General features: G+C 38.2%; 1 protein-coding gene across 1 annotated transcript in view; it reads right to left on the bottom strand.

Moving 5' to 3' along the window:
- gadl1.S (glutamate decarboxylase like 1 S homeolog) overlaps window positions 1-26,836 on the bottom strand; it is a 140,338-nt gene that overhangs the window by 32,791 nt on the left and 80,711 nt on the right. The window contains exons 12-14 of the mRNA XM_018269298.2: window positions 9,877-10,076; window positions 4,104-4,155; window positions 1,534-1,623 (exon numbers count right to left, since the gene is read on the bottom strand). Coding sequence (XP_018124787.2) covers window positions 1,534-1,623; window positions 4,104-4,155; window positions 9,877-10,076 — 342 coding nt within the window. The remainder of the gene's footprint in view (window positions 1-1,533; window positions 1,624-4,103; window positions 4,156-9,876; window positions 10,077-26,836) is intronic.

The raw sequence follows: 26,836 nt of genomic DNA on the forward strand, positions 1-26,836 counted from the left end.
AATTGTGCTTAAACAAGTAGTGTTTCAGGCTGATTTATTGAATATTTCTGCAAAAACACTAATAATCCCTCCCTCCTCTTCCACTCCCTGCTCCCTGAATTCCCAGGCTGTGCAGGGTGGCTCTCAGCTCACTGCACTGTAGGAAAGGAACCAATCAGCAGCTACCAGGACTTTATAGGGAACTGAAGCCTGACTGTGCTTGTGTGACTGCAGGGCTGTGATTGTCTTTCCCCCTCCTACTGTGCAGGGACCATTAGGACACACCCACCCCTCATTTGAAACAGACAGGGACCAGAGAACATCTATAGGGAGCTCCAATAATGGGGCTATTTTTAAAGATATTATTCATTTTTAGCACCATGTAAAAGCAACACCATATATTACTTATAATTGCTTACAAAATTAGTTTTATTTTATTTATCCTATATATATCCTTTAAGATCTTTTGGAGCGGTAAGAGCTCCGTTAGTGTTCTGTTAATGAAAAATTATAATATTCTGTTGTAGAACTTAATTTCTCCTCTGCAATATGTTACAGTATATACACTCTGCTGTTGTTACTGTGTGGTGTGAAGCACTGCAGATTAGCTGAAGTTTATAGGTAAGCCCTGCAGAGCACAAGGTACAGTACATCCACAGATAGCTGCTGTGTGACAAATCTGCCTAGAACCCTGTTACCTGATTATGAGTTTCTCATTACAATGCAAGATCTTAGGGACCGACTCACGATATACAGTACACATAAAATATAAATGGCACAATATAAGACTGATTAGTAATTAATACAGATTATTACTACATGGCAGCACAGAAACCAGTGCATCTATCATCAGAATTTAATAATCAGCCCTTTAGCATCATCTAATTTTCTCTATGTAAATTTGTGATGACCCCTAAGCTTAGCTTCTCAGCAGCTGCTCAGAGCCCACTGAGCATCACAGACACTTTCCGAGATGGTGACTCCCTGTGACGTGTTTGAAGTCCTGGATCATTGCTGCTATTGAGAAGCTGAAACTTTAGGCTGGTGCAATACGCTCAGTATTTAAAATATGGATTTTTTAGCCATATTCATTTTTATGATTTAGTTATCCTTTAAAAGAAAATAATATTAATAGATTTTGAATTAAAATGTTTACTATCCTAAGATTTTATAACACAAACATAGTACAGAATGCTTTACAGATTTTATCATCATTCATATCTGTTCCTACCCTACTGGTTTCTAACATACATGCAAACACACACAGGTAGGACATACAGACACATGGTCATTTTTTTCCTATCCCCCTTACAGTTCATATGAGCAGAATAAAGTATTATGGGCTATTCCATTTAAAATTAGAACATGTGACTCATTTGTTTAAAGGTGTTTTAGATTTCTTTTTCTGTTTGCATGCATGTATCATTACTACCACACGAGGGAGCCTGAAACCAAACGAGTCACAAAAACAGCTGAAGGTTTTAAGTTCATAGCAAAAAGGTTGCGTTTCAATATTTCAATATGAAATTGTTTCAGAAAATAAACTGCACTTACTTTGCTAAAATTCTGCCAGTAGTCTGGTCCCTTTTCCATGTTCCTGAAGGATGGTGGAATGTACCAAAAACAGGTATTTGCATATTCTGGCTGTTTAAGTAAGAAAGAGAAATTTTATGTCAAGATATTTTAATGTAAAAGATGTAATTTTATATTTTTCTCACTGAATATTTACTGGATATACAAATACTGAGGGATAAACTAATATTGCAACTTTGTATAGCTATAGAACAAGGTGGTTGTAATGATTACTGCAAGGGGCCTCCAGCAGCTACTTCTTAACCACAATCCTTGACATGCTGTGGCTGTTAGGGGTACTCCAAGTGCTTTTATACATATCCTAGTAGTAGAGGACATGTACACTTCAATAAGTTACATGGTATCACTATTTTTACTGATGACATCACTAAGCAGGGCCAAGGTATAGGCAGAAGAGGCAAGTGTCTAGGATGCAATGGGGGGTGGCCTACCCCATGTCCTGTGCAGTATCCATCTGACACCCTTTCACTGCCCACTCACTTTGCCCCCTTCTCCTCAGTTGTGCCCACAGGTGGGGGTGGGGGGTGGGTGGAGACAAAGTTACATTCAGGTTGCCTAGGGCATCAGACTGGCTTGGCCTGCCAGTCACTAAGGACCATTTAGAATAGGGTTGCCACCTTTTGGTCTAACTCCAGGCATAGGGCATGGCTGTGGCGTAATGGGGCGGGGTCATGATGCGGCAGGTATGACGTGGCAATCACAATTGCCTAATCGCCGCTTCAGTCATAGGGAATCCTGCCTGATTTGGAAAACCGGGCAGGCAGTTTTGACCCGGACAGCCCTTCAAAAAACCTGGCAGTCAAAACCCGAATTGAGAAGGATATATTTTGCATGTCATTCATGCTTTTTGTCCCTGACCAGTGCCTGCCATAGACTTTTCCAATTTGTTTTGAAGGGAAAGCAATGACAAGTTAGAAGGGCAGACAGTTTTTCCTAAGAGCACAGCATCAGCCAAGTTGCCTAGAGGTATGAAATATTTAAAAATAAATTCAAAGACCCGGGAAAGTGTACAGTTCTTTAATTCAGTTTACAGCATTCTCTATTTGAAAAATATACATTTTAGGATTTCATTTAATGCAGAGACCTTGCTCTTTCTTTAAATAAATTATAAATGTATTTAGGCCAAAGGCAAAAGTGTGAGCGATGATAACAGTGCTACTGTGTTTCAGTTCCACTATTATGCTGATGCTTGCAGTGTTTTGCAATCCTCCTTGCCTTTACATATTTGTTTTCAACCTTACTATAAGAAATGTTATAATCTGAGAACACATTTTACATTTTTAATCTCCTGCTAAAAGCAGGCATTATGTTAACAGGCAATAGTAGTCCGGCATCACTGTTGCACTCATCTTAGATACCAATCTGAGTAAAACAAACTGATTCATTTGGTGAAACCTTTGGTTTTTTTTTACAGCTAAACTGTTTGTTGTGACAAAATGTTAAATGATTTGCTGCCGAATATTAGGTTCTCCTTTGACGTAAAAGAACCCGCAGAACAAGGTGAAAAGGGAAAATATTTTTACCATGTTATAACCCCTGGAAGTGTTTTGCAAAATGCAGGCAAAACATGTTTCAGTCTTTTTATCATGAAATGTTTCTCTAGAGATAAAGGTCAAAAGCAAAAATTTATATCATTCAAACTGTGGTATTGGGCTGCTGCATTGGCTGTGCCTCATACAGTTCTGTCCCAGGTACTGCCAATCTGCCATACATGAGGTCCTGGGAGCGGGTCCAATATATATTGTGCATTAAGGAATTCTGCACGCTTCTACATGCTACTTGTACTGAAGCCTAGTTAGTTAGCAGCCTCATTAAACTCATTTTAATGCATACTTTATATTTGTGAATCAAATGACACTCAGAAATTATGCAAATGTGTAATTTTCTTCTACGGCTGTTATTAAACATGAACTTCAAATACTTGTGTGTGATAACAATCTTGTCCATGTCTTTTTTACATTTGTATGTATATGATTCCATTTAATTTTACACACAGTCAATTAATGGAGTACTGGTAAATGCCTTTGATGGTAGTGAACCTCATTTCAAGTCAGTTCTCCTTTTATCTTTGTCTCCATGTCCCAAGGATAGTATGAATTATAGATATTTGTAAAGTGAAACCATATAGAAATCAATTTCAGTCAAGTATGATACCGCTATTGTATCCAGGGAGATATTAGAGATCACTGCTAATCCAAATTTGTTCTCATATTATCATACCTGGTTATTAAATACAACTTTTATGACATTTTAAACATTTTCACTTAAGGAAATGTCAATATATTTAAAAAAAAGGCTAATAAGTATAGTGATTTCTATAATATCAAATATATCAAACATACCACTAATGTGTGGGAAAAAAACTTAATGGCATTACTGAATACTGGATATGCACTGGATCATTCCATTGGTGCAGATAAACATAATTGAAAATAAAATAAGGAAAATGAATCTTCCATGATTATGTTAACCCAGCTGAGATTCGCCTGACCTCAACATTCTGAATCACAATTGCCATTCCAATTACCTACCTCCCAGAGAAGTTCAAACCCATCTCGTTTCTTAATTTCGCCTGCTAGATATCTGTGAAACAAAAGCAAACTGGCATTACCGATAACACCAATATATTTCACGGTATTATTTTATTATCTGTATAACCGCAAATGACTGTTGATCCTTCAAGGACTTTCCTACTATTTTACTTATAATAGTGATACTGAAAATTTGTGCTGGATTTTACACATTTCTGTAGTGGAGACATTACCATTTGGATACTATGGACATCAGCCACTTTCCTATAGCGGGTAAAAGACGATTACAAGGCAGGTACAAAAGGGTAAAGTTCAAGCAGGGACTATAAAATGTATTACAGCTGTAAATTATAATATACCTTTTAAAAAATAAAGGATTTAGAGGCACTGAAGTCTACCGAAGCAGCTGAAGATGGCGCCCGTGAACTCCGATGCCTGCATCTACACCGAGGGGTAAGTAAAACATTAGGGGCATTTGCCTGGGGTAACACTAAGGTTTCGGGAAGGAGGGAGGGGAGTCTATGTAGGGTAGGGGAGTAGGTTTTTTTTAAGTTTAGGGTTCAATTCTCCTTTAAGCAGGAGTCAAGCTGGAGGCAACCTACCAGTATATGAACATTATTGACACAAGGCTGTGGTTTGGGTCTTCTACACTGGTTGAAATAGAATTTCATCCACTTTAAGGCGATGTATAGTTATTGATTCTGCCAGGCATAGCAGAATTTTGTTATAGAGTTTCTAGCCTCTGATTTCATTTGCCAGTGTCTCAGCTTACTCCTGTCTGGCTCATAGGGGACTTCTGGTAATTTTCCCCTTAAACAAGTCACATCAGGCACCACTGCAGTGTGAAGAGTATTTGCAGACTCCGCCTCCTGTCCTACTCCTGCAGGAACACAACAGATTCTGGAATGAACCCAAAAGTGCAGGTAGATGAATAGGCATGCACATGCCCACTGATATTTGCTTCAACAGCAGCTCTTTTTTTGCACAGTCTAAAAAGTGGATCAGGATGCATTCTCACTGCATGTTGTACCTGTATAACTATGCATGTGACAAATAACGAATCGTATCTATCTTATCTTATATGTGCAGTAGAGGCATCACCAACTGACTAGCTAATTGGAGGAGAAGCCAATGACTGAGGGCAGAATGTTGAGAACTTGTGCTGCTGCTTGTGTGTCAAGGAGAAGAGACGGAGAACAGGAATGCAGGATTTGAGACTGATTTTTTAGAAAAGGTTTCCTTACTCTTTACAATAATGAACTGGCATTCACAGCAGAGGCAAGCAAAAAACAAACAATCTGCAAGATATTTTTTCATTATTTTCTATGAAATGCTGATCTAAGGACATATATGCATATGTAAAAGAGCTGCATTTGCCGTGTTATTAAAACCAAAAAAAAAAATGTAACCATGGCAGCAGTTACTGGCCCTCACCATATTACTACTTTTCAAAAATATAAAATCTTATCCAGCACATGAAAATGTAATTTATAGAACTGAAACACATTATGAACGAGTCAGGGGAAATAAACCACTAAGTCAATGAGGGGCTCTGGCAGTAGAAGTGTCCTTAAGTTAAAAGGTCAGCAGTCTCTGAAAATCATATTTACTGTACTTACAGAAATGCAGACACAATAACACAGTGGCCTTGATGCATTTCTCAATGTCATTTATTAGGGTGATGCAAACAGCTAAAAAGCTCAAAGGTAGGATGGAGGGGGGCAACTAGAGTGTCACCATCAAAGATACCATCACCACAAAGAAGAATAATGTTGCACTTTAGCCAGCAATAGAATCTTACAACTCTAAATGTGCTTACTAATAATACTTAAAAAAAGAAGCAACAGCCTATTGAAGCTATAGTAAAGGAATGACACAGATAAGAAAAAAATGTAATGCTAGTAAACCAAGGGGAAAAATCTTAACGTCTGTACATATAACAAATGAAGGTTTAGTCACAAAAAGAAAATTGCAGAATTAAATGCGATCCACAGAGGTGCATGCATGCATATTAGCTTCCTGCACTTGTTAACAATCCATTGAGCATCCAGCTCTGATTAATTGTGCACAAAGTGTAAAAATAATCTAATAATACTTATTTTCTTAAAAGGCACATCTAGTAGAGATGCATCGGATCCAGAATAAGGTCAAATTCCATTATTGAATTTATAAACTTTTTCAATAATTGTGTTTTTTGTGTTGTAATATTTGATACTAATGCAAAAATTGTTCGCAATTAATTTGCAATGATTATAAATTTTCACAAAGTGAAAAATGTTGCACCTCACGCATAAGTAAGATTTCACTGCTCAGTGTATGTAATAAAATTTCTTAATGAAAAAGTTGTTACGTTTGGTACAAAAATTTATGCCACTTTCAAGCAGGTGCTAAAGATTCTTGATGGACAATAAAGATTCGCAATGCAATAAAAGCCTAATGAAGACTATTACATTGCAAAATTTTTATTACATTTCCCCCACAGGGACATATTTACTAAAACTTGTAACACTCTTTTTTTTTATTGCAGCAAATTCAACCTAACTCCCAACCACAATCTGTCTTAAAGGAGAAGGAAAGCTAGAATTAAGTAAGCTTTATCAGAAAGGTCTATATACTGTAAATACACCAGTATACCCTCAAAGTAATGCTGCTCTGAGTCCTCTGTCAAAAGAAACACCACATTTCTTTTCTTCTATTGTGTACACATGGGCTTCTGTATCAGACTTCCTGTTTTCAGCTTAAACCTCCAGGGCTAGGGCTTGAGCATGCTCAGTTTGCTCCTCTCTCCCTCTCCCCACCCTCCTACCCTCCCTGCTGTAATCTGAGCCCAGAGCTATGAGTGAGCAGGAAAACTCAGGCCGGATATGATGTCACACCAAGTGAATATGGCAGTTCCTATCCTATTCTAGAGCTGTTTATTCAGGTATGGTAAAGCATTCTACAGAATAAATAGTGTTATAGCTTGCACTATTGTGGCTAATCTATTGGCAATAAACTGCATCAGTACCTTTCCTTCTTTCATTTACGAAAAAATTTATAGCAACAATTGTATGTGTGGTAAAAGTTGTGACAAAACTGAGCAACCATTTGAATTGTGTGGCTTTTCTGAGTTGTCACCCCAAAAACTCCCAAAAATCTGGATTATTGAATGAAAACTAAGAATTATTCAGATTTTTAAAATCCATTGTCAAACAGCCAGTTTCTATTAAGATTAATGAAGGCAAAAAACATATTCAAATTGTTAAAGGGACCCCATTGACTTTTACATGACTTCCACAGTTTTTAACTGGAGTATTTTCAAATTTGGATTTTTAGCAGCTTCAGAGCATAATATATCTTGAAGTTGAGTTGCTTTTTTTTCCCTCTAAAAAATTAAATTTTTTCCCCTTTCAATCTCAACCAAAAATTTGAGGCTTCAGCTTTACCTTGACCTTTGATGAATCTGCCCCTTAGTGTTTTTAAATTCAGACTTTTAGCAGCTTGGAGGCATAAATCTAAATCACTTAAATTTTCACTAAAGGAATTCACTAGAAAAAATTGAGTTTTAATAAATAACCCCGTAATATAGAAATATCTATGGTGTTTGTTATTTCTGGCACCAAACAACAAAATGAAACCAGTTTCACTAAAGCACTTCCTGTCACTTTCTGGTACAGCCGAGCAGAGGAGAAGATGCTAAAATGAATTATCAGTCCACAGAGACGCCCTCTGATGATGAGCTGCTTCAAGGAGGTAGGGATTTGCTTTTTCAAAGGAAGATAAGGGCCTCAAATTACCCTGTTCATAAAGGGAAATCGGGGAGCGGGTGAAATAAATAATTTTTGGTGAGTTTTTTCCTTAGCAGAATAAGGAGAATGTATATTAATCATTTATTTCAATTAAGGCAACAAAATTTTGTTTTAAAAACCTTAGATACAGCCCAGACTGATGTCTATAGAATCTCTAGATGTGGTAGCTGTAATATTGCAATTGCAATTCTTGGACATTTTTCATATATATTATTTTGATACATCTCAAAAAAAAAAAAACCCCACAAACTCAAATATATTTTTCTTGTATCACACATTTTTATATATGTTCCCCTATGTGTTGTATGTATGTAAAGTGCTGTTAAGGAGCCGCAGCACTGTCCAGTGCATAAAAGTACAATATATATCAAAGTATATATGGGGGAGACAATTCACATAATTAATACATACAGAATCAAAGAGCTTAAGTGCTATGTGGTGAGAGACATAGTGGGAAGGAGGTCCCTGTCCCGTAGAGCTTACAGTCTAAGTGGATGGGAGGCTAACATACAGGTACAAAATGGAAATGAAAAAGTGCACAAAGTAAGGCATAGTCAGTAGGGACAGGACTAGGCCTAGGAATTTGCGCCGTTTCGCTTCGCCGAAAAATTCGCGAAACGGCGAAAAATTCACGAAACGGCGCCAGCGTCTCGTTTTTGGCGCCCATTTTTTAGAAAAAAAAAAAATTTGACACCGCCGAATTTTTTCCACTAATTTTCGCGGGTGTTTCGCGAATTTATTCGCTGGCGGCGAATCACGCAAATTCGCTGCGAATTCGCGCCTGGCGAATAAATTCGCTCATCACTACTTACGGGGGAATTCAGGGATGGAATTCCAGAGCAGCAAGATAGAAGGGTTTGAGACGAGAGATGGCAGTGGATGTAGATGGTGTGAAGAGAAGGTAGCTCTGAGAAGAGCGGAGAAGACGACCAGGAACGTATATTGAGACAAGAGAAGAAATGTAGTGAGGTGCAGAGGAGTGAAGGGCTTTGAAAGTGAAACCCAGGACAGAGCATACTGGCAAAGGGTGCATGACAGGGGCGGGACAAAGCTGCCGGGCAGGGGATTAGTAATGGGTTAGTGACTAAGTTGGAGGTGGAGTTTTAAAAGGATGTATAGCACTAACTGCTAAGGAGGGCATCCATTTTGGAAGAGAAAAAGGAGTCCCATCCTCCCTCTCTTGTATTAACCCTGTGTGCTAGTTGTCACAATTGTGGCCTGGGTTAGTGGGGCACAGGATAAATTGATGTGGAATGGTGAGTATTGGGCTGACTTACCAAGAGGTGATTAGAGGGAATAGCCCGTTGTCACAGCTGGGCAGCGGGTCCCTGGCAATGGGGAGAGTTAATTAAGCTGGAGTTCTTTTACCAAGTCCCAAGTTGGTTAATGGAACTTGGTTGGTGGTGTTCCTCTCTAAGAGCAGTGGTCTCTGGGAGGGTATGTTGTATTGGTGGTAGCATGCAATCCTGCCTACCCATCATGCTAGAAGGCACAAGCGGCTGGTGGCATGTACGACTGCATGCACCTAATTGGGTCCATTGCCAGGGGCCTTGCAGAGGATTAAAAAGTTAATGGTACATCACTGTTCATATTTGTATGTTTATTGATATATGCGTTATCTATTGTTGAATTATCTTTTGTGCAATAAAGCTGTGGACAAAAAGACTCCAACAAATAAAATGTATGGTGAGTGAGTTGGTTATTCTTAGGCCAGTTTGGGGAAAAGCGGCAGGTATTTGTCTCTGCCCATGTCATGTAACTTTCTGGACAAAATCAGGTGATTTTAAATAGGGAGTGTCTGAATGAGAGACTAGAAGATGAAAAGGAGATGGCCTGAAGAAAGATCCAACTGGAGATATTGTTTACTCAGTCTGAGGAAGGCAAGAGATTATCTAGTGATATGTCCCTATAAAAACTGGAACGTGTCAGAATCTCTTTTATAGAATACCTGCTTCATAAATCATCGGTGAAGAAAAACGTATTACCTTGTTAGTGCAAGAGCACGGTTTATCCTCTCCTCCAGTCCTTTGGTCCCCAATGCTTTCCACATCATCCAGAACTTGAAAGCATCTGCACGGCGACTGCACTGAATAGATTTGTCCCCTGTATCATATTGCACATCATAGAATTTATCTTGCTGGAAGAGATAGGTGGCTTCTGCAGAGTGACAGCGTTTAAGCAGGCCCTGCAAAATATATGAGAACAGATACCTGTGCATTAATGTTCCATCAGCTAGTTACCTTGGAATCTGGGCATACAAACTGAACCTCACATGTCTTCTTGAAAGTGATTTATTATATATGATATTTTATTACAGTTGTGCATTTCATCTATTTATTTTATAAACAGAACCCATATTTTTGCATATATACAGTATAAATACATAAATGTGTATAACAATATGTATATATTCTTCTAAATGCAAATTACTTCTCTGCAGAGCACGTGTGCAAAGTTAATTTTTGTACTTTTATTTCACCATTTATCTTATGATTTGTTGGATGCTAACTTCTAGTACTACCAAAACAAAAGCTTATGAAAAACTGTAGGTCTTATTTATGGCCACAAGTGCAGTACAGTCTGGATGATGTGATTCTTGGGACAGAAATGTGGTGCCCCTATGGACTGCGGACTTTGGGGCCCACCGGGGCTACCACCTTCAGGGGTTCCCCCATCCCAGTATCAAGCTCCTCCAAGCATCAAACCTGACACCAGCTACCCTTACCCCTCACACTGTGTACATTGACCACCCATAATTCCAAAAGAGTGGGTCAGACTGGTGTTTCTACAAAGTATGCTGCACTGTGATATATTTGACTATTAAAGCTTGCTTCTTCTCACTGTGTGATATGCTGAAAATGTCTGCTGGCTTTTTAAAACCAAAGTTATCGCTACAAAAGCTGTGATACTGTACCATTTTCTGCACATTTTTGGAACTCTGTATTGTCTTGCCATAAAACCTAACTGCATTTCAACAGTACATTAAATACTGTCTCAAGAAAACAATTCAATCTTTTCTAAATGCTAGAGGAACTGAATTTTGCTGCATTTCAGCAAAACAGAGTTAAATTTTCTTGATAACATACTCCCAATTCTGTTTTTTTGCATTTACAAGCAAAATGCAAAGGTCATTTGTACAACTAGAATGCTTAAACGGATCTGCTCCTTTCATATTTCTTGGACAATGATAATAGAAGGGATCTATTGCATGCCATTTGTATATATATATTTTATCAATATATTTTATCTCATAAATGTTTTTTATCTTATTAAATGTATTTCTATAAGTTAGATTCCCAATTAAGAATCTATCTGTATTTAATTATTACATGTTATGGGTGCTTCATGCTACCTGTACGTAAAGCATCATCAATAATCATCACTGGTGGTTTTTGGAGAGGTTTTGAAGGTTTAGAGGGAAAGAAAAGCCTAACAGGTCCAGGCAATACTTTCTTGAGGACGGGTGAAGCTTGAGAGTAACATTGTAGTCTGGAATACAGTCTGCATGCAATGGTTTCCTACTCTACTCCAAAAACATAGAGTACATGTAGGTTAATTGACCCTAGTGTGTGTGAGAGTTTGTGTGTGTGTGAGAATGCACTAATATAAATGTTATAGGGAATGTCAACTCAAAAATATTTTTTGCATTATTTGTTAATGCATTACTACTGAAAGCAGTGTTTGTCCCTTTATATTCTCTGCCCTGATGGCTCAGACTGTTGATACAAGGTAAGACAAGGCACCTTATTAACAGACCTGTCATTGCTAACTCAAACTTTTGCAACATTGTTTAAAAAGTGACAACTGTTTTCTTTTATTAGGGAAATTTTTATTTAGGGGTTGACTTGCCCTTTAAGAGTATGAATATAATTTATTACAGAAATCCCAGAGTGCTTCAAACGCAAAACGCCACTGAGAAAAAGAAAGAAAATGAAAAAGTAAAGAACAATAAAAGTATATACTTCAGATTTCTTATACACACTTATGGCACACATTATGTTTTCTCCTCCCACATGTGGAGTAACAGAAATAAACAAAATCTACCAGTGACAGACCATAGGCTTTATTGTTTAAAAATTATCACGGTCGGCACCCAACACCAGAACAGATGCCAAGCACCCTGGTCTCGGCTCGTACTTTACCAGTTAAGTGACTGCCTTTGGCCTCGGGAGGAGCCCTTGTTCTGGCAGGCAATGGGGCACAACTGTTTACAAGGATGCTGGAAGATAGGAAGCCACCAGGAACAGGCAGGCCGGGCCAGTACAAGCAGTTAGAATAGTCAGACAGGCCAGAATCAGGATTAGATCGTAGAATAGTCAAAGAACAGACAAGGTCAGGATTGGAGAGAACAACGTAGTTTCAGGCAGGCAATTGGGATTGGATTGTCTCCTACGGTAGTCCACCCTGGCATCAGACTTGACCAGACTTTTCACCAACACTGGATGAGGACTTAATTGTTGGTGGACCTGTATGGCTGGTTTTAACACAGAAAAATGAAACAGGTTAGATAACAAAATTATCTCAGGTAATTCAAGGCGGACAGAGGTTGGGTTCACGATTTCCACAATAGGGTATGGACCTATAACTTTGGGCCCCTGCTTAAGAGCTGGAATTTTAAGCTTAATATTCCCTGTGGATAACCAAACCAAGTCCCCAACCTGAAATTTGGGTACTTCCCTATGGGACTTATCTACTGCTCTTTTTTGAGCGGATGTAACTGCCGATAGGGAACTACGTACCCCAGAACAAGACTTTGAGCAATGCTCAACAGAAGGAAGTTTCTCTAAGGAAGTAACTGCTACCATTAAAGAGGAAGCTAGACATGAATCTTGGCACTTGGAACCCCACTGAATAACCTCCCCAGTTACCCAATCAATGTGGGGGTTGTGTACCTGTAGCCATGGTGACCCCAGAATTAACGGAGACGAGGAACCATCGAGAACGTGAAAAGCTAATTTTCACAATGCATATTGTTCACACACATAGATAATGCCTTGGATTTTTGGGTTACCAAACCTGACCCCAGTGGGCTTTTATCAATAGCAGAAATCCTCATAGGAGGTGTGAGGGGAATAAGGGGAATATTATACCTTTCTGCAAAGGCATCTAAAAAATGTCCCCGAGCCCCAGAATCCACCAAGGCCGAAACTGTAACTGAACCCCCAGGCCAGGATAAAACTACAGGTACTAAGTTTTTTGAGGCGAATTGTGGAGAGGAAATCTCTCTACCCAAATGGAGCTTCCCTTCTCCACATAGGTTTTGAGAATTTCTAGGCCTCTTGGGACAATTTTTAAGGAAATGCCCCTTATCCCCACAATACATGCATAGACCCAGGGATTGCCTACGGGCCCTTTCCTCTGGAGACAAGCGTGTAGCCCCCAATTGCATGGGTTCTCCCTGAGGGTTAGGAAAGGAGGGAGTTCATGACTCGTCATTACATGTAGTAGGGAAATCAGTATCCCCCTCAGCTCGTCTTTCCCTTTGCCTCCTATCAATTTGGATGGCTAACCTCATGAGGTCATCCAAAGTGGATGAAGGAGGGTAATTAACCAGGCTATTTTTGTCACAGCTAGAAAGACCCACCCGGAATTGACTACGAAGAGCTTTGGCTCTTTCTTTAGAAACGACGCTGATCACTACAAGTTTACAAAGTAATTAGTAAAAAAAAAAAAAGATTGTGACGTTACCCCAATTACTTTTTTAAGTGGACAGTCAAGAGTAAAATAGTATGGCAGTATGGGGGAAAGCGCTATTGACACACAGAGAGGGTCAGCAGTGCATACTGCCTATATACAGATATGATACACAAACTTTGCACCTATTGTTTCATTGTCCCCACAGTGCTCTGCTCTATATCTGTGTTGTAAACAGCTATGACTTGTAGTGCAGACACAGCTGATTAATACAAAGCATTTATAGAGGAGCTCAGCCAACTGTATAAAAACTGCTGCAAATGTGCACATACTCCGTTAATGGTCTCTGACTAGCAATCAAACCCCATATTTTTTTCAAGCAGTTCCTGGTAAAATGTTCAAAATATAGAGCAGAAGAGAGTCATAAAAACACTGAATGGCACCTTGACTGAAAACAACAAAATTACAAAGTCTGTACTAATAATGCAGAAGAAAGACTAAATAAAAATAATGAAAAATAATGAAATCACATGTCACTTTTATTCCCATATTCACAGACTGATATAGGAAGAAAATTACTTTTTCGGCAATTATTATGACTTGATGTTCTGTACAAAGGAGACAAATCAATGTCTAGCCTCTGAGGGTGTCTGTGACAGAGACTTTGACTCAACAATTATCTGGTTAGCTTTTGTAATAGCTTTCACTGTATTGGAATATCAGTGAAAAGGGTTCTATTGCCAAGGCAAGACAACCCCACAATAAAAATGGCCTCATAGAAAATGTAATTCTAAGCACATGTATTAAAATATTTCAGGGCTTGTAAAGTTATTTGGAAAAATATTTGCTAATGAATGCAGCATTTGCTTAACACCTGCTAAATTACTTTAAAGCAATGTTGCAAAAGTATTAGTTCCCCAGCAAAGACAGAGGACATTCCCTTTAATGAAGTGAAAAAAAACACTATTTAGAGAAATAAAAAAAACAAGTTTTGTGTATGAACCTCATTTCTCAACTAGATATGTCTCTTCCATTAATTATTATTATATGTTTAAAATACATATTGGCACACAGAGCAAACAAATCACAACACCAGGCAATACACAAAACCTGCATTATATTCAGTGTATGACCCTTAAATCTTCATTACAAAAATCTGTATTTTGTGGGTCTACTATGACTATGATGTATATAGTTTTATGGCTTAGCAAGACCTTGTGAGTTCTAGATATCATGAATGCCTTTCTTGTCTGTACTCGTAGCTATTTCTTATAATGTATGTTATTGAAATGCTGACAACAAAATAATATTGCAGTTGACTTTTTTTGATGAGCAGCAAGTTGCTCCGTAAGTCTGGTGGTGCCCATTGTGAGTATATGACATTCTACCGTGTAGTCTTCTCACTTCTAGATTTTTAGACTGAATAGTGTTTTCTTTTGAAAATAACTACATATCTTCATCATGTGTTCCTTGCCCTGAAGATTATCCAGTAATGTGTCTGCATTCAACTTAACCCCAATTATTAGAGCATAGATTCAAAATGTCACTGACTTTTTGTAGACTAATTATTATGCCTAAAAGTCCAAGCAGAACAAAGAAGGAGAAGTGAGAAGCTCATCATAATGAGTTCCTGAAGGTGATCAAATTGTTCCTGTTCCGCCCATACAAGTTTTCTATACTTATTTTCTGCTTTCTCATAAAAATGGTTTAAAATAAATGCTATATACAGAACACTTGCTCAGCACAAGCCTTATATGCATACTGTAGGAGAAGTAAATATTTACCATAGATAAAATACCATACATATAATAATTATATAACTATTAAAGCCACTGTTAACAGAACAGCAATATAAATAAGTTATGACTAAAGAGGAGAAAAAGTCAGCTTCAGGAAATTTGCCTTGACAAGGGGACTCCTCAATTGACCTTTCGCCTTGAGCCATCCCATCAGTGAGTATAAAGCTGCCTCTACCTATAGAGAAGTACTAGCAGTAGATGCATCTCCTACCATGAGAGATTGTTTCCTTCAGTCTTGGAATTTACAATGACAGCAGGTGCCATTTTGTGGTCACTGTTATTAAAGGGGAACTATAGCCAAAATTACAATTTAATATAAGCTTCATCATACTGAAATAAGTCACTTTCTAAATATAATTAATTAAAAATTCTGTATTGGTTCTAAAATAAGTCTTTACTATGTTTATCTCAGCACCTGTCTCTCTTCATGCATTCTTAAAGCAAGAGTTGGGAGTCTGATTTTGAATGCCTTTCCCAGTAGATGTATTAGAGCTCACATAAATAACTGATTCCAGCACAAACAAAATAATGGATTATGGCACATATCCTGCAAGTAGAGAGACAGCATTTCTGGTGATTTGAAAAGAGTGAGCTGTAATGCATTATCTAGGCAAATGGAACAGTAAAAAGCATAGTGCTTGAACTATTTAATTTAATAAGTTACCAGAATCAAATATATGCAGCCTAGAGCCTGGATTATTTTTGTTTTAATAACCATGTTTACCTGCTTAGTAAGAGCTTGTAACACATGAGAACTGAGTGGCATACTGTACACTTCAGGAAGGGTGATATTCCCCAAAATGTTGTCTTAATGTATGGAATAATGAACCATCCACATAAGGACATTAGAAGTCCAGGAGAAAGAGTCCCATGACCATATAAAGGGACACAGTCACAGGCTGAGTGCTTTCCTATATTACATAGAACTCAGAAGTAACTTCTAATATGCTGTTCATTATTTTATAATACATACGTTTCAATGAGTGACATTAATGACATCAGTAAGCACTAATTAAAACTGATTTTATAATTTCTAGGGATATTATTTACAGGATATTCATGGCTCGTGTATTATGTCCACTCAGCACATAGATCAGGTGGCACTCCGGATAAGATAAGAGACGTTTATTGCAACACCTAAGTTATCCGGAAACGCGTTAGTTGTTGCAGATTCTCTACCTATCCGGAGTGCCGCCTGATCTATGTGCTGAGTGGATATATACAGTGGGGACTCTGGTGGCTGAGCACTCGGAGACTTGTGGAGCGTAGGGACACATGTAGGGGTGAGTCTGGAGCGGTCATATTCTATTGATTTCTTGTGTATTATACGTTAATAAATACCAGCAATAATAATATCACATTACTAATGTTGACTGTGGACTCGTGTTACTTATACAGAGATTGTAAGAGAACCAAAATCTACACATTTGTACAGTACATACATAATAATAATTGCAATCTTTACATTATATGAAAAGATATTCCATTTTCTGTCTTTATTAGCACAGTAAGACTGATTAAAGTACATAAAAATATAAACGATATCTTATCCTCTGCGTTGCTGTCAGGATTAGCTCATTTTCTTCATATTTTATATTCAGCACTACCAATTTATTCATGGCACCTAAGGGAAATGCATTTCACTGCACCAAAGGTCACAAAATAGCTTGATGTCTTGGAAAACCCATTTAGAAAACATTTGTGTCCAATCATTGGTCTAATCCAAAGTAACACACATTTTTAGAGACTGTTAGGACTGTAGACCCCTTTCTGGAGTGCAGGTGATAAGGGAGGTTATTTTCATTGTGTGGTGCTTATCTAACCATAGACTAGTCAGTACAGATGATATTAATGTGAAATGAATCTAACTTGGCCCATAGCCCGCTGAGATAGAAATTGCTGTCAGTATCTCTGTCACAGCAGAACACACAAGCACCCCTTTCATTTTCTTATGTGTTTATAGAATGCCTTTTGCATTGGCCAATAAAACATCAAATGGTAAACAATATTCTTCCTGATATACTCTCATGGAAAAATCTAGTGTCATATGATTAACATATATTATAAAAACTGTATATTGTAGAAAGGACTGTCATTACACCATTACACTGAAAATTATTTTATATAAAATAAGAATTATGATTAAATTAGAATTTGATATTTTATCCTTTCATCTTTCAGTTTCCCAGTATGTATATAGTCGCTATTATTCTAAACAGCAATAACTGAGTTTGCTAAAATTATGAACAAAAATAATAAAATAAGGTTCCTAATAGCTAGTAACCCAAAATCTACATGTTGTGGATAAAAGGCTCTAAGTGCCACAGAGAGCAGATTAAATATGTTCTGTAGCACTTTCAACTGGATTAGCAATCCCTGTTCATTTTGTTGCCCCTAGCAAACTAGCAGGCCCTTAGCTATGATTGCCCAGGGGACCCAAGACATCAGACACATGGGAACAGTGGGTCTGCTGCTGCCTGTACTTCCTGTGACTCCCATGATTTTGTCAAAATACAAAGTAAGGAGGGCACACTTATATAAAAAGTTATTTTTTCATACTCTATATTAGAGACATTTAAAGGACAATTAAAGTATAAAATAGAATAAGGCTAGAAATGCTGTATTTTGTATACTAAACATAAACATGAACTAACTGCACCACAAAGCCTAATCTAACAAATGATTTATGCTTTCAGCGGGGGCTCCCCCTGCTTTTCATAAGTATCATTGTTTCCCTGCTCAGCAGTTAGGGACCGTCTGACAATTCCTATCCACAGCAGTAAATGAAGGGAAAATTTCACTGCATACAGTCAGGTTTCTTATAAAAACGGTACACATTTTTTAATTAAAGTATATTGGAGATTGGTTTCTTTTTCATTTTCATTTCAAAGTAAAATTGGGATTGTATTTTTTGCCTTTCCTTGTCCTTAAGTATATTATTGGGGGTGCAGAGGAACATGCTGCTTTCCGTAGGTCAACGAAGGCCAAAACGAAATACACATTTTAAAATAGCCCAAATGCAAACCTTAGTAAACTTAGCACAACAGGCTTTAATATGATTAAAACATATATAAAGCAATATACTTATATTACAAACAATAATATGTACATACCGCCAGTATTCACAGTGCAATTTAGCATGTTAAAGCAGACATGGTAACAGGTATACTATGAGGCACATTTATCAACGGTCGAATTTCGAAATTAATGTGAGTTTTTATAAACTCACCTAAACTTGCATAAATTTGAATTTCGACCAATCAAAATTTATTAATAAAATCCCATTTTTAAAACTCGGATGAATTGAATCGACCCAAAAACTAAAATCGAATTTGAATCGAATTAGATTTGAATTAAAAAAAACTCGAATGTCAGGAAGGCTGCAAACAACTCCAAATTGATCCCTCGACTTCTCCCATTGACTTAAACACCAATTCGGCAGGTTTTAGGTGGCGAATAGTCTAAATTGATTTCTTAAGTATGATAAATCTCAAAAATCTAATTCGATTTTTTTTTATAAACTCAAATCAAATTTGAATAACTCGCTAGTTGAATTTGAGAGTTTTGACCATACAAAAAAAATTGAAATCTGAATTTTCAATTCGACCCTTGATAAATTTGTCCCTATGTGTCCCACTCTCTCCTATCCCACCATCCCTTTCTAATCGCACACCCTATCTATACTAACTTATCCATGATGCTTGCTCACCTTATCCCTTGTCTAGTTTAAACACTCCTGCAGCCTCTTAGCCATTTTTCCCTTAGCTCAGGCCCTCTTCAATTGAGGTGCAATCTGTCACAGCTACTAATATTATACCCCTAGGAATAATGAGCCCAGTTAAAGAGTTCCCATGTTGTTCAGAGCTATGGTTTCAGAAAACCCTTAAATCTCTAAACCTACAGGATTCACCCTGTGTTCCATCTTCATTAGTTTGTGAATTATACACTTTAAAATCACAACAGATAAACAAGCATATTTGAATTTTGGATACAATGAGTGACTAGCATCTCCAGTGTGGCACGTAAAACTAGAAATGAGCAAACCAATTGATTTGCTTTTGTTTTGTCGTCAAGTGGAAACTAAAGAAATGTATTTCCTTTTGCAAGGGAACTCTCTGAGGGGTAACACAAATCAAACTCAATATTAAAAAATGTCTCATTCCACTAACTGATTCAAATGTTGAGCTGAATATTTGTTTTAATTTCCATATATATGAAATGAATCACCAGCTTGGAAACACTGAATTTTATAGGAAAGATTAATCATTTTACTCATCAGACACTGGTGTCTGGCTATGCTGTAACTGTAGTATAAAATAATTATGTAATACATTGTTTAAAGTGCCCTACTTTATCTACATCCTACCTTTAATCACATTAGCCCTTACAGGACAAGGAAAACACAAAAAACTGGGGAGTGCCAATATTTTAGGCATCCACCCCAGTGAATTCAAAAGCTAAGTTTTCCCCAGGAAGGTTGCACCTTTTAGGAAACATATTTAAAATAGCAAAAACCTTTGTTACATAGTTAGATCTGGTTGAAAAAAGAACAAAGTCCATCAAGTTCAACCCATCCAATTGAAACCCAGCATCCATACATACAGTACACACACTGACCCCTCCATTCACTCTCATAAACTATATATACTCATACACTAACTATATGTTTTAGTATGACAATAACCTTGGATATTATGCTTGTCCAAGAAAGAGAGTTTATGCTATTTTTTATGCAACACAGAACTTTATTGGCTTTATTTGCTTTAGTGGCCTAGAATTAGACAACTTGTTACCCACAAAAACAAATAGGTCCTTCTCAGTTAAGGAAACGCACAACTCCAATTTAATGTATAACTTGCATTTATATTATTTTTGCCAAAGTGCATAACCTTGCATTTATCAACATTAAACCTCATTTTCCAGTTTGCTGCCCAGTTTTCCAACTTAGACAAATCACTCTGCAAAGTGGCAGCATCCTGCATGGAACCTATAGTTCTGCACAATTTAGTATCATCAGCAAAAATAGAAACAGTACTTTCAATGGCCACCTCCAGGTCATTAATAAACAAGTTGAAAAGCAAAGGACCAAGTATGAAGCCCAGCGGTACTCCACTAACAAGACTGGTCCAGTTCGATCTATGCTACACTGCCACCCACCTCTTCTGTCACTCTTCAGATTACGCTCATATATGCGCAGTATGGTCAAACATTCTGCACTAGGGACTCCTCAGAACGGTATGTAAAATAGCAGCACCCCTAGTGAGTTTGGCTTTCCTAGCCTTTTAAGCATCTAATTGTATTTTCCTTGTAAGTGTTTTGGTAGGTTTAGATGTGCTACAGGAATAGTGAGTTGTAGTGATGAGAAAAGCTTCCCCATTTCACTTCACTGAATGTGTCAAATGTCTGATGAATTTAAATGGCAAATAAATTGAAAAACATGAAAGTCTATGGGCAGCTTATTTTGTTGCAGACACTTTTTAAGCAAAATATATTAGAGTCTATGGGCGACTTTTTTTCTCACTCCAACGGCATTGAATTCAACAGTGTTTTTTTCTCACTTGTGGGCGTTTTCAAATTTTTTCAAACTCCAAATGAATTGAAGTAAATGGCCATTTTTTATTGCATTTTTCTCAGTGAATTTTTTTTTCATGCCAAATTTTTGTTGCAGTTTTCGAAAAAAAAAACAAAGTGTGGAATTTCACTGCAAATCAATGCGTGGTGAAAAAATTGATTCATCAGTAGTGAGTTGCTAGGAAACACTGTTTTCCCTTCAATTTGGAAATGTAGATTTGATAATGTCAGCTTCCATGTTGAATCTACTTCGTAGAATCATTTTGGTTTGATTCCAGATATGGGTTTAGTTTGTCTTATCTGGCTGAGTCTAGCAATACAAATGTCTAATACCAGGAGAAATGTAACGTACAGTATAATTAACTTTGCTGCACCATCTATTGCACTTATTATGCATACCTTATTAAGAATTCCAGACTTCATTTATGCAATAATATGGATTTCCCCACTATTCTATTGTTCCACATTCTATTTAATATGACACTGAATTTACACTGCTACTATTTGGGGCTCTGGTGTCATTGTTCTTTTACGTAAGTCCCAATGACAGGATCATTTGTCTTCTGCAGAATATTAATTATGATTAACAGTTACAGTCACATTTCATTTTCATAATAGCAATCCAAGCAAGAATCATTGCAGATGATAATAGCAGTTTAGCTTTTGGGAATTACATCTAGAAGCTGTTCAGTGAAGTGTGCTTCTTTATATTGTGTTTTACACCCTGCAGTGTGGGCTCAGTACTTGCTGTTCACTAAAAGGAAACAGATATGTGTGTGTGGCTGAGCTCTCATTTTCAGAGTAACAAGGTAATGCCCATATAAAATTTGATCTCAATATAACTCATTCATCTGCCTTTCGAATCTAGGCCATTTTTGTTTTTTATCTGACAGCTACAGCGACGCTGTAGAAAGGTGTCACCCTTGTTTATTCAATAGTTCCTGAGCTCATTGCTGTTTTGATATTTGGCTTTTGACAATGTTTTTTTAGCATGAGTTTCAGTGAAGCACATCTATTTGCCAAGTCAAGAGAAATTACAGTAGCATTCCAGGTCCTAATTTTATAGGTCAAAATTAGCAATAATGCAAGTAAAATCTAACCTATTCCTCTAAACAGAGGAAAAAACTAAAAACTTAAGTTTTAGCGGCTTATTTATCAAAAGTCATATTTATAAAAAAATATTTATCTGAATAAACTACCAAATAATAAATTACCAAGCTCAAATGTATGCTTATTTGTATAAAAACTACCAGCTTTCAAAAACTGAAAAAAACTTGAGCTGTAAAAACTGCTTACATTCTATCTAGGACAACTCCCATTGGATTCTACAAGAACTCACCATCTTCTTATTTGTTGAATTTTTACACTCGAGTTTATGGCTTTAATTAATCTATAACATTTGAGTTAAAAAACTCAAATCTGTATTCAGTATACAGTTTTAGTGCAAAAAAAAAAAAACCCTTGATTTGCAGTTAAACATTTGAACATTCTGAAATCTGCCTCTTAGAGGCCCATTTGTCAAAGGTTGAATTTCGAATTCATGTGAATTTTTTTTTACTCAAATAAATTCGAATATACTTGAAATTCGATTGGGAGGTTGTTTAAGAAAAAATGTGAAAGTCTAAAACGCAAACAATTATTACTGACTCAAAAACTCAAATCAAATTTGAATCAAATTCGACTAAACTCTAATTGAGTTTTTTCTCCGAAAAAAACTCGAATGTCAGAAAGGCTATCAACATCTTTAAATGGGTCACTGGACCTCTCCCATTGACTTATACATGAACTCGGCAGGTTTTAGGTTGCAAATAGTCAAATTATACACAATTTAAATTTGAAAATTTGAATTCGAATTTACTATTCAACTTTTAATAAATCTGCCCCTTAGTGTCACTTAATTGCAACCAAAAATGTGTTTGATGCAATGTAAACTAAATAATTCCATTCGTCCATACATTAGTGTGGCATGTGAATGGTCATTCCTTTGTTTACAGCAGTCCATTCTCCTGTGCTGGCAGATTCCCATAAATCCTATCTGGTTGGTCACCCATGAATCAACAGGGGTCCTAGTCTTACTGGGTGGAGGTAGGGCATGGATGGAGTGGGGGCAGGGCATGGGTGTTGAAGGTGGTGGGGCACAACCCAGAGATGTACAAGTACTCTTGCTCTCTTCTACCTTGAGACAGGATTTTAAACTTTTGTTTAAATTTTGTGACCCTAACTGACCATTTACAATGCAACATACAGTATTTACATGTACACACATTTATTAAAGATACTTGTGCCCACACTCTTTCACAATCTGCACTTCTGCATAGTTGCAGAGTTCCAATGCGCCCACCAAGTTTGCTGTGGTTAATAATGCACAAACTTTACTCCTCACCATTTTGTCTCTTTCTTTTATTGCAGATAACAGATTTCAACTGTGTACTGACATGCATAGCACTTACTGTATGCCTTGTAAAGCACTGCATGGATTTGTGGTGCTTTATAAATATATACACATATTGATGCTAAAGTATGCTGAAATTGTTGGTAATTTTCAGGGTTTCTCGTATCAGGTTGCATTGATAACAGTCTACAACAGACATCATCAAGATTTTGACAGCCTGTGCCCCAGATGTGATGCAAGCCTCATTCTGAAAATAAAGGTAATCACACTTGAATTATGGGGAAAATACATTGCATTGCAGTGGTGCATCCAAAAATTATGCTATGTATACCACACCATGTACCATTTAGGGATGTAGCGAACGTCGGAAAAAAAGTTCGCGAACATATTCGCGAACTTGCGTCAAAAATGCGAACGGTTCGCGAACGTCGCGAACCCCATAGACTTCAATGGGAAGGCGAATTTTAAAAGCTAGAAAAGACATTTCTGGCCAGAAAAATGATTTTAAAGTTGTTTAAAGGGTGCAACGACCTGGACAGTGCCATGCCAGAGGGGGATCAAGGGCAAAAATGTTTCTAAAAAATCCATTGTTGACACAGCGCTGCGTTTTGTGCTGTAAAGGGCAGAAATCACACTACATTTCTAAACCTGTGTAATAAAATGCTTTAAAACGTCCGGCGTCTACATGCCAATCAAGTCGTGTAAAAGTTACAGCCTGTTCACACGCAAAGACGAAACGCGGTGCTTACTGCAACGCAAAAAGACGCAAAGAGCTTTAATGAATGATACCGTCAAGTGAGCAAATAATAGTTTTTAATTACTAGTTGCTTGTCACCTCCAGGATGTTCGTCCTGTTGGTGGCAATATTTCTGTAGTGGTGTGTTTAGCAGTCACCGTGCTTGTGCGCACGTGCACGGTCAGGCAGAGGTAATTCAATGTACAGTGAAGCGAACCAAAAAACACTGATTCTGCAGTGTGGGCCCAGTTTTGGTCTACTTTATTGATCACCTGCGGTGACCATAAAAGATGCGATTTTGCCACTGTTGCAGAACCCTGAAAAATTAGGCATGTGTACTTTCCTGAAAAATTATGTTTTTTTTGTCGCAGCCACTGAACCAGAAGTCCAGAAACAATATGCCATATAAATGCTGAAAATATTAATTTTTTTTTGTGGCAGCCACTGCAGCACAGAGGCCAGAAAAAATATGCCATATAAATGCAAACAATATTAATTTTTTTTTTGTCGCAGCCACTGCAGCACAGAGGCCAGGAAAAATATGCCATATAAATGCTAACAATATAAATTTTTTTGGTCGCAGCCACTGAAGCACAGAGGCCAGGAAAAATATGCCATATAAATGCTGAAAATATTCTGTTTTTTTGGTCGCAGCCACTGAAGCACAGAGGCCAGGAAAAATATGCCATATAAATGCTGAAAATATTCTGTTTTTTTTAGTCGCAGCCACTGAAGCACAGAGGCCAGAAAAAATATGCCATATAAATGCTGAAAATATTCATTTTTTTGTCACAGCCACTGAAGCACAGAGGCCAGAAAAAATATGCCATATAAATGCTGAAAATATTCATTTATTTTTGTCGCAGCCACTGAAGCACAGAGGCCAGAAAAAATATGCCATATAAATGCTGAAAATATTCAATTTTTTTGGTCGCAGCCGCTGAAGCACAGAGGCCAGGAAAAATATGCCATATAAATGCTGAAAATATTCTGTTTTTTTTAGTCGCAGCCACTGAAGCACAGAGGCCAGAAAAAATATGCCATATAAATGCTGAAAATATTCAATTTTTTTGGTCGCAGCCACTGAAGCACAGAGGCCAGGAAAAATATGCCATATAAATGCTGAAAATATTCTGTTTTTTTTAGTCGCAGCCACTGAAGCACAGAGGCCAGAAAAAATATGCCATATAAATGCTGAAAATATTCAATTTTTTTGGTCGCAGCCACTGAAGCACAGAGGCCAGGAAAAATATGCCATATAAATGCTGAAAATATTCTGTTTTTTTTGGTCGCAGCCACTGAAGCACAGAGGCCAGAAAAAATATGCCATATAAATGCTGAAAATATTCTGTTTTTTTTGGTCGCAGCCACTGAAGCACAGAGGCCAGAAAAAATATGCCATATAAATGCTGAAAATATTCAGTTTTTTTTGGTCGCAGCCACTGAAGCACAGAGGCCAGAAAAACTCAGGATTTACCTGGATTCAAATTAAACCAGTAGGGTTTGCACCCTAGTTTGTAACGGTGGTGGAGGGAGGAGGACGCTAAAGGACAGCTGTATGTGGAGTCATGAGGCGTGCAGAGAAGGACAGCTGCATGGGGAGTCAGAATCAGAAACTCAGAACAAGTCTTCCGGCGTGCAGTAACCCTCCGAGATCAACCCCTCATTCATTTTAATAAAGGTCAGGTAATCCACACTTTTGTGACCTAGGCGAGTTCTCTTCTCAGTTACAATCCCTCCTGCTGCACTGAAGGTCCTTTCTGAGAGGACACTTGAGGCGGGGCAAGACAAGAGGTTCATGGCAAATTGTGACAGCTCTGGCCACAGATCAAGCCTGCGCACCCAGTAGTCCAGGGGTTCATCGCTCCTCAGAGTGTCGATATCTGCAGTTAATGCCAGGTAGTCCGCTACCTGCCGGTCGAGGCGTTCTTTGAGGGTGGATCCCGAAGGGTTCTGCCGCTGCCTTGGGCTGAAAAACATTTGCATGTCTGACGTTACAGAGTGGCCAAAGTGCTTTGTCCTTGCAGGTGCGCTCGTGGCAGGATTACTGGCACCTCTGCCCCTGGAATGTTGATGAGTTCCTGAAGTGACATCACCCTTAAAAGCATTGTACAACATGTTTTGCAGGCTGGTTTGTAAATGCAGCATCCTTTCAGACTTGTGGTATGTTGGTAACATTTCTGCCACTTTATGCTTGTACCGAGGGTCTAGTAGAGTCGCGACCCAGTACAGGTCCTTCTCCTTAAGCCTCTTGATACGGGGGTCCTTCAACAGGCATGACAGCATGAAAGACCCCATTCTCACAAGGTTGGATGCAGAGGTATCCATCTCCGCTTCCTCGTTATCAAGGACTGCATCATCCACGGTCTCCTCCCCCCAGCCACGTACAAGACCAGGGGTCCCCAAAAGGTCACCACCAGCCCCCTGGGAAGCCTGCTCCTGTTGGTCCTCCTCCTCCACAAAGCCACCTTCCTCCTCTGACTCCACTTCTGACACCTCTCCCTGCGTTGCAGCAGGTGCCTGGGTTCGTTCTGGTGATTCCGACCAGAAATCGTGCGCTTCCTGCTCCTCGTCACGCTGGTCTACAGCCTCATCTGTCACTCGTCGCACGGCACGCTCCAGGAAGAAAGCAAAGGGTATTAGGTCGCTGATGGTGCCTTCGGTGCGACTGACCATATTTGTAACCTCTTCAAAAGGGCGCATGAGCCTGCAGGCATCGCGCATAAGCACCCAGTAACGGGGGAAAAAATCCCCAGCTCTGCAGATCCAGTCCTACCACCCAGTTCAAACAGGTATTCGTTGACGGCTCTTTG

This window comes from Xenopus laevis, chromosome 6S, assembly GCF_017654675.1.
Source record: "Xenopus laevis strain J_2021 chromosome 6S, Xenopus_laevis_v10.1, whole genome shotgun sequence".
Taxonomy (NCBI): domain Eukaryota; kingdom Metazoa; phylum Chordata; class Amphibia; order Anura; family Pipidae; genus Xenopus; species Xenopus laevis.